Source organism: Oncorhynchus nerka, linkage group LG11 (assembly GCF_034236695.1).
Source record: "Oncorhynchus nerka isolate Pitt River linkage group LG11, Oner_Uvic_2.0, whole genome shotgun sequence".
NCBI classification, from domain to species: domain Eukaryota; kingdom Metazoa; phylum Chordata; class Actinopteri; order Salmoniformes; family Salmonidae; genus Oncorhynchus; species Oncorhynchus nerka.
This window is the reverse complement of record NC_088406.1, coordinates 9624954-9637282: the sequence shown is the minus strand read 5'-3', so window position 1 is coordinate 9637282 and position 12329 is coordinate 9624954. Positions and strand designations below refer to the sequence as shown.

The following is a 12329-nucleotide window of genomic DNA, read 5'->3' as shown; positions in this document are numbered from 1 at the left end:
AAAAAATATCTAGTTAACAGAAGAAAGGCATAGTTGGGTAGAAAAAGTCAAAGAAAAAGGACAACAAAGTCTTTTCTAAAGGTCAGGCCACCATAATACAAGAAACAGCACTATGAGAGATAGAACAACAACAATGGACACTGCCAGCTAGCCTACTGCAGTACTGTATCATTTGAATTATTTTAGTCAATAAGATTCCTGCTACGTAAGCTTTTCCTCCTGAACATTGACATCACCACTGTCATTCAATCTCCTTTGCATTAGCGATTTGTAGCCTGTCAACTACTGTGTCTGCTCAGCCTGTTCTCCCTCTCTGCACAGACCATTGCGCTCCACTGCTGAATAGCTCTAGCTTGGTGGTCCCAGCGCGCACGCTTCAGGTGAGTTCCAGGTCTCGGGTGTCTGGAACTGCCGATCTTGCCAACAAGGAGTTCTCAGCCTTGGTATCCAGTCCGACTCAGGAGGAAGGAAACATGGATCACCACAGATAACACTGTTTGCTGGGTTCCAGCTCTCTCTTCGTCCGCCCACGTGTTCTCGAATCAGGAGGCTTCTGGTCACGGTGTTTGCAGTGTTTCATCTGTGGTCATTCTCTTTTCTCCCCTTACCCATCTGTCTATGCCTCCTTTGAATTCCATGCTGTCACAGTTACCAGCCCTTTCAAGCTTAACATCCTTATCATTTATCGCCCTCCAGGTTCCTCGGAGGAGTGGTCATCAATGAGCTTGATGTTTGATAAGCTCCTTTCCTGAGTATGAGCTCTCACAGTCAGGGGAAGTTAACCTCCCCACGTCTGTTTGACTCATTGTTTGCCTCCTTTCCAGCCTCTCCTCTTTTGACCTCACCCTCTCACCTTCCCCTCTATCACAAGGCAGGCAAGTGGTCACCTCATCTTTACTAGATGCTGTTCTTCCAGCCTTGGTAACTCCCCTCCAAGTCTCCGAGGACTACCTGGTCCTTTTCCCTCTGGGTTCATCCAACACTTCCCACACTGCCCCTAATCGGATGGTATCGCGCCGTCCCAATCTTGTTTGCTGGGTTCCAGCCTTCATCTCTTCCCTCTGTAAACCTTCTCCAGGAAGTGAGCCTATCTCCTGATTCTGCCTGGTCAACCCTCCCCTTGCTCCCTTTCTGCAGCCTTGGTCTCTAGTCCCCTATCCTCCAGGCCGAAGTGGTCCTCCCCTCCTGTTTGCAGTGTTTGCTGGGTTCCAGCCTTGGTATGGGCAGCCGAGCGGAAATGGAGGAAGTGGTCCTCGGACCTGGCATCCTTTCACTCCCTCCTTTCTACATTTTCCTCTTCTGTCTCTGCTGAAAGCCAGAGCAGACTCTAAATTCCAAGTCTGCCTCTAACCCTAGGAGGTTGATTAGAGCCCTCCTGAATCCTCCTCCCCTCCCCCCTCCTCCTCTCTGCAGATGACTTTCAACCATTTTGAAAAGAAGGTCGATTTCCGATCCTGTTTGGTCATTTCTGCTCCTGCCCTACCCTGTGCTCTGACCTCTTTCTCCTTCCTCCAGATGAAATCTGCTGGACGGTCAACCTGCCCGCTTGACCCTTTCCCTCTGTCTCCAGACCATTTCCGGAGACCTTCTCCTGTACCTCACTTCGCTCATCAACTCATCCTGACCGCTGTCCCTTCTGGTGGTCATTTCCCTTCCTGTGTCCCTCCTGGTCAACAACTCAGTTCCCTTCTGTGTCTCTCTCTCGAACGTGGTCATTTCTCCCCCTGTGTCTGCTGAATGACCTTCTTGATCCAAATCAGTCAGGTTTCAAGACTAGTCATTCAACTGAGACTTCCTGTATCACGGAGGCCCTCCGTCCTCTTCCTCTGCTCTCATCCTTCTAGACCTTCCTGTGAACCATCAGATCCTCCTTCCACCCTCTCCTGTGTTGGGCATTTCCCTTCCTGGCGTGGTCATTTCCCTTCCTGACAGGTCTGCTGGTGGCGTCGAGAATTGTCTCCTTCCTGTGTCTGCTGGTGGGCTCTGTTTCCCTTCCTATTCTCGCTGGTGGTCACCAAGTCCTTGGCTCTGTCATGCCTGGTGGTCTTTCCTATCATTGTCTTGCAGACGACACACAATCTTCTCCTTTCCCCCTTCTGATGACCAGGTGGCGGCATCTCTGCATGTCTTGCAGACATATCAGTGTGGATGACGGATCACCACCTGGAGGAACCTCGGAAGACGGGCTGCTCTTCCTCCCGGGAAGGACTGCCCATTCCATGATCTCGCCATCACTTGACAACTCCATTGTGTCCTCCTCCCAGAGCGCTAAGAACCTTGGCGTGATCCTGGACAACACCCTGTCGTTCTCAACTAACATCAAGGCGGTGGCCCGAGGTTCATGCTCTACAACATCCGCAGAGTACGACCACTGTCTCACACAGGAAGCAGGGCAGAATCCAGGCACTTGTCATCTCCCTCTGATTACTGCACTGTCTGGGCATTGTGCCATTAAACCCCTACAACTCACAGGGCAGATCTGGTGTTCAACCTTCCCAAGTTCTCTCACGTCACCCTGTCCGCTCTTCCACTGGCTTCCAGTTGAGATCGCATCCGCTACAAGACCATGGTGCTTGCCTACAGAGCTGTGAGGGGAACGGCCCTCTGTCCTCCAGGCTCTGATCATTGACCCAAGACAGGGCACTGATTCATCCACCTCTGGCCTGCACTGTCTCCACTGAGGAAGACAGTTCCCGCAGCCCAGTCCCCTCTGTCTACCCTGTCTCAAACTTGAGAAGACAGGGCAGTCAATCACCCCTTGGAGACACCTGAAACCCCACCTCTTTGAGAATACCTAGGATAGGATATAATCCTTCTCACCCCCCTGATTTAGATGCACTGTTGTAATTGACTGGATGTCTTAGGGTGAACGCATTTGTAAGTCCTCTGTCTCTGCTAACTTAAATGTAAATCATTGAAAGAAAATAAGACAGGGCATAGTTGGGTAGATGTCATTGGACCTTTTCCTCTGTCTAGGCACATTTCCTGCTTGATGAGGTTGAAGGACAGATGGACATAGAGGGCTGTGTCCTGCCTCTGTCTGGCCGGCACTTTTCTCCCTCTGACATCACATGATCAAGGATGGGGATTTGGGAAACTCACTGCTCAGCCTGTAGGGTCTCCACTTGCGCCTGCTGAATCTAGCTATTATGGGTCAGACCGCTTCAGGTGGTGGTCACGTATGTTTGCAGTGTTTGCTGGGTTCCAGCCTTGGTACCAATCAGGAGGAAGTGGTCACATTGTTTGCTGGGTTCCAGCCTTGGTATGAGCCGAATCAGGAGGAAGTGGTCACGGGTTTTTGCTGGGTTCTGGTATGAGCCGAATCAGGAGGAAGTGGTCACGGGTGTTTGCTGGGTTCCAGCCTTGGTATGAGCCGAATCAGGAGGAAGTGGTCACGGGTGTTTACTGGGTTCCAGCCTTGGTATGAGCCGAATCAGGAGGAAGTGGTCCTCGTTTAGAAAGCAGCGTGACGTCCTTTCCAATCTGTCACGGACATAGAGCAGATTGAAGTTAAAGTTGAGTGAAAAACAACTACAGGTTGATTAGAGCTGCGGTGTCTCGATCCCTTCCTGTGTGGTCATTTCCCTTCCTGTGTGGTCATTTCCCTTCCTGTGTGGTCATTTCCCTTCCTGTGTCTGCTGGTGGTCATTTCCCTTCCTGTGTGGTCATTTCCCTTCCTGTGTCTGCTGGTGGTCATTTCCTGTTTGTCTTCGTGAAGATCTCGCTCATGAAGAAGTCTGCAAAGAAGGGAAAAGACTGGATCCTGGAGGGGAGGACAGGGTCCCACACTGTCTCATGAGAAGACAGGGTGGGTATGTACTGGTCCACTGTCTCATTGAGAAGACAGGGCAGATATGTACCCTTCTGACTACACTGTCTCATTGAGAAGACATGGTCCCAACTACACTGTCTGAGAAGACGGGGCAATATGGCCCCTCTGACTACACTGTCTCATTGAGAAGACAGGGCAGAAACTGGCCCCTGTCTCATTGAGAAGACATGGTCCCACACTGTCTCATGGAAGACAGGGCAGGTATGTACCCCTGGTCCCACTCCTCTTGAGAAGACAGGGCGGGTATGTACCCTCTGTCTACACTGTCTCATTGAGAAGACAGGGCGGGTATGGTCCCTGTCTACACTGTCTCATGAGAAGACAGAAAGGGCCCCTACTCTTATTGAGAAGACAGGGCAGGTCCCTGTCTAACTGTCTCATTGAGAAGAAGGGAGGGCCCCTCTGTCTACGAGAAGACAGGGAGGTATGTACCCCTCTGTCTACACTGTCTCATTGGGTGGTGATCCTGTACAGGTTAACATTAGTACCATCAACTTATTACATTCATATAGCTTACCCCCATTTGGATGAAGGTCCCAAGGCTCTGTAACAGAAACTGGTCCCTGTCTGTGGTGTGTTCTGTCTCTCAGGGAGGTCCGGTCCCAATCCTCTGGACAGAAAGGACTCACTTCTGAACCCCAGTCCTGTGTGTTCCGGGCCTGGAGATTCACCATTATGGAATACTACTGTCCTGTGGACAGAATCTGGACAGAAACTGGCCCCTCTCGAGGACATGGTCCCAATCCTCTGGACAGAAACTGGCCCCTCTCGAGGACATGGTCCCAATCCTCTGGACAGAAACTGGCCCCTCTCGAGGACATGGTCCCAATCCTCTGGACAGAAACTGGCCCCAACAAATGGACAGCAAAGAAAATAAATTCCTCTCTCTGATCTTAGACCCATTCTTCTGGACTAGATAATTTCCCCTCAAGCTATTTTAAATGTTTGATGTGGACCTTTTGTTTGAAAGCTTGAATTAAACATGTCTTTAACTGCACTGTTGGTAAAGGCCTTGAGAGGAAGCCATTTCACGGTAAGGTCAACACCGTTTGGTAAAGGCCTTGAGAGGAAGCCATTTCACGGTAAGGTCAACACCTGTTGTATTTAGAGGAAGCATTTGACAAATCAACATTTGAAGGCCTTTAGAGGAAGCCATTTCATAAGGTCAACACCGGTTGGTAAAGGCCTTGAGAGAATATTCATGTCATGTCAACACCTGTTGGTAAAGGCCAATGAGAGGAAGCCATTTAGGTAAGGTCAATAGTTGGTAAAGGCCAATAGTCATGGAAGCCATTTGGAGGCCAATAGTCAACACCGGTTGGTAAAGGCCTTGAGAGGAAGCCATTTCATGGTAAGGTCAACACCTGTTGGAAAGGCCTTGAGAGGAAGCATTTCACGTCATCAACACCTGATTGGTTAAGGCCTTGAGAGGAAGCCATTTCACGGTAAGGTCAACACCGTTTAGTAAAGGCCTTTAGAGGAAGCCATTTCTAGTCAACACCTGTGTATTAGTTATGACAAATAACATTTGATTTGATGACTTGTTTCATAGGCCCATATCAATCCCAGTGAATATTCATGTCATGTAATTTGGAGGCCAATAGTCATGTAATTTAGAGGCACTAGTCATCCCAGTGAATATTCATGTCATTTAGAGGCCACTAGTCATCCCAGTGGTTAGTTATATCATTTAGAGCCCACTAGTACTCCCAGTGGTTAGTTATATCATTTAGAGCCCACTAGTCATCCCAGTGATTAGTTATATCATTTAGAGGCCACTAGTCATCCCAGTGGTTAGTTATATCATTTAGAGGCCACTAGTCATCCCAGTGGTTAGTTATATCATTTAGAGCCCACTAGTCATCCCAGTGGTTAGTTATATCATTTAGAGCCCACTAGTCATCCCAGTGATTAGTTATATCATTTAGAGCCCACTAGTCATCCCAGTGGTTAGTTATATCATTTAGAGGCCACTAGTCATCCCAGTGGTTAGTTATATCATTTAGAGCCCACTAGTCATCCCAGTGGTTAGTTATATCATTTAGAGGCCACTAGTCATCCCAGTGGTTAGTTATATCATTTAGAGGCCACTAGTCATCCCAGTGGTTAGTTATATCATTTAGAGGCCACTAGTCATCCCAGTGGTTAGTTATATCATTTAGAGGCCACTAGTCATCCCAGTGATTAGTTATATCATTTAGAGGCCACTAGTCATCCCAGTGGTTAGTTATATCATTTAGAGCCCACTAGTCATCCCAGTGGTTAGTTATATCATTTAGAGGCCACTAGTCATCCCAGTGATTAGTTATATCATTTAGAGGCCACTAGTCATCCCAGTGGTTAGTTATATCATTTAGAGGCCACTAGTCATCCCAGTGGTTAGTTATATCATTTAGAGCCACTAGTCATCCCAGTGGTTAGTTATATCATTTAGAGGCCACTAGTCATCCCAGTGGTTAGTTATATCATTTAGAGGCCACTAGTCATCCCAGTGGTTAGTTATATCATTTAGAGGCCACTAGTCATCCCAGGCCTGTGGGCCACATGTAATTATTTTGAGATATGCCCCGTATTACATTGTCGATAGTCTCGTTCATCTGAATGCAGTTATTAACTGAACAACGTGTTTTATCTCTGTAATAATAAACATGTTCTCTACACGTGACTCAGCTCTTCTCCATGCTGTTGGAAGTGTCTATGAGCGAGATCACTACTGCACAGACACACGACATTGGTAATGATTCCAAACGATGTATTAATGGCGCAATGTATTGTGCTGTCTTTTATACCTATAGAGGCCGCTCTTGCACAACAAATAGCTTCCTCCATAAATGACATCCCCACTATCGAGGCTCACTTGGGCGTTATCGTCGTCTAGGCGACGTGTTAAACCGTGTCCATTCCTTGTTCTCGCCTGTGGTCTTTTAGGCCAATTTGAATGATTGAGTGGAGGGGTAAAAAAAGATGTTGCATCAGAATGTATTTTGATATGGGGATATAATCTGTTGCGATGAACACTGGGGATTCATGTGTGAAAAAACGGGTGGCCTAGCCTCACCTTTCAAGCGCGTCAACCCGGAGGGAGTCCCACCTTCCAAAAACACGGACGAGGAAATCACGCTACTAGCTTGCCATCCAGCAGCCGATTGAAGCGCGCACTCGACGTTTGGACACCCGTCTGCTCTCTCTGCTTTTTGCCACCGCTCTTTTGAAGATTTGAGAAAATATAAAGAATAAGCGGGGAAACCATCACCACCACCACATTCATAAAGGGGCGTTACGGAGAGAGTCGGACAAAGTGTAACATAAGTGATGATGAAAGACCGCACGCAAGAACTTCGACAGGCGAGTTGACACTTTTTGTCGATCTATAAATAGTCCGTTTATAGTTATCGAAGAAGGAATGGTCACAGTGGCAATTGTATCTGACTGTAGGCTATTGTAGACTATTCAAACGTCTGATGGAATAACTGGACATTATAAATTAGCGGGAATGTCTTAGTGGGAAACATTGTGCCAAGCAACAGTTGTCAAATTGGACTAGACGAGGAAAAAGTATATTTTTTAAAACAATCTAGCTTACTTTGGGTATGACAATTTATTTACTGTATTATTAACCTTTGGTGACAAAATTGCTCCAGGTTATAATGAAAACGATCCTATAAACGAGTTTTTGAGGTGGGGTCTGGGGTGGTACACATATAAAATGTCACCATTGGTGACCATGGTCTCCCATATTACAGACATGTTATCATAAATAACAGCTCCAGCGCCGATTATCGAGGCGTTGCCTGCATTTTTGTCAATAGGCAATGAATGAGAGAAACTGGGCTATTATTTTCACAGTCCACCACGAAGAGAGGTTCGAGATGGGCACTCCAGCCTCACTCCACATTTGTTTTTCGTGGAATTGCACATTTCCATTGCGCTTTCATCACCATATGAGCGAGCAGCTGGCATGTGGGCACTGGACACCTCACTGTGCGTAACGCTGTTACGCGCAAATGTATACAGTACGGTTGACTTATCCATGAGGATTCTCTCTGTTATGAATCTCCGTAGAAAGAATGATGTTGAATTTCAACCTGGTAACGACCTGGTAACAGATTCCATTGTAAAGCCACTCTCCAATAGCTGGTGTAGGTGATACTTTTGGTGGGACCCGAAAGAGAGGACACATGGTAGGACCATGGTGTGTCCTGGGTTCTCCAAGGATTTGTGGGAGGGTGTTAGAGAGAGACAAGGCATTTAATTCCAGTGTCATGTATAGACGCTGTGTTGTTAAAGCACCCAGAAAATCCCAGTCCCTTGATAATACATCTGTGTGTGTATGACAATTTAATTGATTTGGGTAAAAACCTACACAATAATAATGTGTTCCCAGATGATAACACCAAGAAGTATTAATTAAAACACTAATTTCCCAATTTGTCCTTGATGGTAAAAGAATCAATCAAGCCCATTTGATTTAATGGTTGTTTTTTTTACAAACCATTTGTCACCAAGTAAAAACAGCAACCAGGAGAGGGGTTCTAGTTATTTATATAGCCTGCTAGGGGTGTAGTTGACTTTCCCTGTCTGAATATCACCTATACCTCACTCTTTCTGCACACCTGCTAATCACTGAGCCACTGTCCCTGATGGTGGAGGGAGGGGTGGCGGTGCAGGAGAGACTGGTGATAGGATGGAACTGACCATGGTGAATGAATGAAGAACCATACCACACCTACATTTTGATTGTGTTTTTCCTTTAAGGTGTTGGAGCAGATTTGCTGTCGGTGTTTGTTATCTCATGTGAGAAGAGGAGTGGGGTGTGTGTGTGGGTGTGTGTACGCACCATCAGACTCTGTCTGAGGGGCCTTGGATCTCACGAGAGTGAGGCTATTGTCAGACCTGTGTAAGTGCCAATTAAGCTGAGGAGAATAGTGGGGAGGAGAGAAGAGAAAACGCTGGAAACAATTTACGACTCTGTTACACCAGAGATCTCTGTATGAATTGGCCCCAGAGGGGAATTCACTTTGCTTCCCCCAAACACACTGCCCCCCCCAGACACACTGCCCCCCAGACACACTGCCTCCCCCCAGACACACTGCCTCCCCCCAGACACACTGCCTCTCCCCCAGACACACTGCCTCTCCCCCCCAGACACACTGCCTCTCCCCCCCAGACACACTGCCTCTCCCCCCAGACACACTGCCTCTCCCCCCCAGACACACTGCCTCTCCTCCCCCAGACACACTGCCTCCCCCAGACACACTCCCCCCTCCCCCAGACACACTGCCTCTCCTCCCCCAGACACACTGCCTCTCCTCCCCCAGACACACTGCCTCCCCCCCCCCAGACACACTACCTCCCCCAGACACACTGCCTCTCCCCCCCAGACACACTGCCTCTCCCCCCCAGACACACTGCCTCTCCCCCCAGACACACTGCCTCTCCTCCCCCAGACACACTGCCTCCCCCAGACACACTGCCTCCCCCCCCAGACACACTGCCTCCCCCCCCACTGCCTCCCCCCCAGACACACTGCCTCCCCCCCAGACACACTGCCTCTCCCCCCAGACACACTGCCTCCCCCCAGACACACTGCCTCTCCCCCCCCCAGACACACTGCCTCCCCCAGACACACTGCCTCCCCCCAGACACACTGCCTCCCCCCCCCAGACACACTGCCCCCCCCCCAGACACACTGCCCCCCCCAGACACACTGCCCCCCCCCCAGACACACTGCCCCCCCCAGACACACTGCCTCTCCCCCAGACACACTGCCTCCCCCAGACACACTGCCTCTCCCCCAGACACACTGCCTCTCCCCCAGACACACTGCCTCTCCCCCAGACACACTGCCTCTCCTCCTCCCCCAGACACACTGCCTCCCCCCAGACACACTGCCTCCCCCCCCAGACACACTGCCTCTCCCCCAGACACACTGCCTCTCCCCCCCAGACACACTGCCTCTCCCCCCCCAGACACACTGCCTCTCCTCCCCCAGACACACTGCCTCCCCCCAGACACACTGCCTCTCCCCCAGACACACTGCCTCTCCCCCAGACACACTGCCTCTCCCCCCAGACACACTGCCTCCCCCCCAGACACACTGCCCCCCCCAGACACACTGCCCCCCCCCCAGACACACTGCCTCTCCCCCAGACACTGCCTCTCCCCCCAGACACACTGCCCCCCCAGACACACTGCCCCCCCAGACACACTGCCTCTCCCCCCAGACACACTGCCTCTCCCCCAGACACACTGCCTCCCCCCAGACACACTGCCTCTCCCCCAGACACACTGCCTCTCCCCCCCAGACACACTGCCTCTCCCCCCTCCGACACACTGCCTCTCCCCCCTCCCCCCGACACACTGCCTCTCCCCCCAGACACACTGCCTCTCCCCCCAGACACTGCTCCCCCCAGACACACTGCCTCTCCCCCCAGACACACTGCCTCTCCCCCAGACACACTGCCTCCCCCCCAGACACACTGCCCCCCCAGACACACTGCAGTTTCTCCCAATCTTCTCTGCAGATCCTCTCAAGCTCTGTCAGGTTGCATGGGGAGAGTCGCTGCGCAGCTTTTTTCACGTTTCTACAGAGATGTTCGATCGGGTTCAAGTCCGGGCTCTGGCTGGGCTACTCAAGGACATTCAGAGACTTTGGGTCATTGTCCTTTTGGAAGGTGAACCTTCACCCCAGTCTGAGGTCCTGAGCACTCTGGAGCAGGTTTTCATCAAGAATCTCTCTGTACTTTGCTCTGTTTGTCATTCCCTCGATCCTGACTAGTCTCCCTGTCCCTGTTGCTGAGAAACATCCCCACAGTGTGATGCTGCCACCACCATGCTTCACCGTAAGGCATGGTGCCAGGTTTCCTCCAAACGTACCTCTAGTATAGAGGGGGATCTGAACCACCTCACTACCTCTAGGGTAGAGGGGGATCTGAACCACCTCACTACCTCTAGTGTAGAGGGGGATCTGAACCACCTCACTACCTCTAGTATAGAGGGGGATCTGAACCACCTCACTACCTCTAGGGTAGAGGGGGATCTGAACCACCTCACTACCTCTAGTGTAGAGGGGGATCTGAACCACCTCACTACCTCTAGGGTAGAGGGGGATCTGAACCACCTCACTACCTCTAGGGTAGAGGGGGATCTGAACCACCTCACTACCTCTAGGGTAGAGGGGTATCTGAACCACCTCACTACCTCTAGGGTAGAGGGGGATCTGAACCACCTCACTACCTCTAGTGTAGAGGGGGATCTGAACCACCTCACTACCTCTAGTGTAGAGGGGGATCTGAACCACCTCACTACCTCTAGTATAGAGGGGGATCTGAACCACCTCACTACCTCTAGGGTAGAGGGGGATCTGAACCACCTCACTACCTCTAGTGTAGAGGGGGATCTGAACCACCTCACTACCTCTAGGGTAGAGGGGGATCTGAACCACCTCACTACCTCTAGGGTAGAGGGGGATCTGAACCACCTCACTACCTCTAGGGTAGAGGGGGATCTGAACCACCTCACTACCTCTAGGGTAGAGGGGTATCTGAACCACCTCACTACCTCTAGGGTAGAGGGGGATCTGAACCACCTCACTACCTCTAGTGTATAGGGGGATCTGAACCACCTCACTACCTCTAGGGTAGAGGGGGATCTGAACCACCTCACTACCTCTAGGGTAGAGGGGGATCTGAACCACCTCACTACCTCTAGGGTAGAGGGGGATCTGAACCACCTCACTACCTCTAGGGTAGAGGGGGATCTGAACCACCTCACTACCTCTAGTGTAGAGGGGGATCTGAACCACCTCACTACCTCTAGGGTAGAGGGGGATCTGAACTACCTCTAGGGTAGAGGGGATCTGAACCACCTCACTACCTCTAGTATAGAGGGGGATCTGAACCACCTCACTACCTCTAGGGTAGCGGGGGATCTGAACCACCTCACTACCTCTAGGGTAGAGGGGGATCTGAACCACCTCACTACCTCTAGGGTAGAGGGGGATCTGAACCACCTCAATACCTCTAGGGTAGAGGGGGATCTGAACCACCTCAATACCTCTAGGGTAGAGGTAGCGAGATAGTTCAGTTTATAGCCTAGTCTTTAGCCTATTCCTCTCCTCCTTTGAATGTCCTTCCCTCTTTCGTGATTGACCTCTCTCTCTCTCTCACTCTTTTCCCAACTGGTGAGTCATGATGAATCATTAAGAGCCTCCTCTCCTCTCCTCATAGTGTAACCCTGTTAGTCAGTGTTACTAGCAGACAGGGCCAGTGACATGTCTCTGTGGGGTTAGAGTGACACATTAACTAATAGGATAGATGTGGAACAGTGACCTAGCGACCAAGTGTGTTTGTGTGCCAGTTGAAAAAAACAACTATTGATTCAATTTGAGGGGAAAGCCTTGACTCCTGATGTTGTTCTGGGGGTTTCATTCATTATTTCTGTGAATTTTGTCTGTCTCTCTGTTCCCAATGTCCTTTCCTGAGCTTCTCGTGACCAT

The 12329-nt window shown here is 50.3% G+C and overlaps 1 protein-coding gene across 1 annotated transcript in view; it reads left to right on the top strand.

The window, feature by feature from the left end:
* Positions 1-6709: 6709 nt before the first annotated feature.
* stx1a (syntaxin 1A (brain)) overlaps positions 6710-12329 on the top strand; it is a 236651-nt gene continuing 231031 nt past the window's right edge. Inside the window, exon 1 of the mRNA XM_065024200.1 lies at positions 6710-7177. Within this exon, the coding sequence (XP_064880272.1) occupies positions 7145-7177 (33 nt within the window). The 5' untranslated portion in view covers positions 6710-7144. The remainder of the gene's footprint in view (positions 7178-12329) is intronic.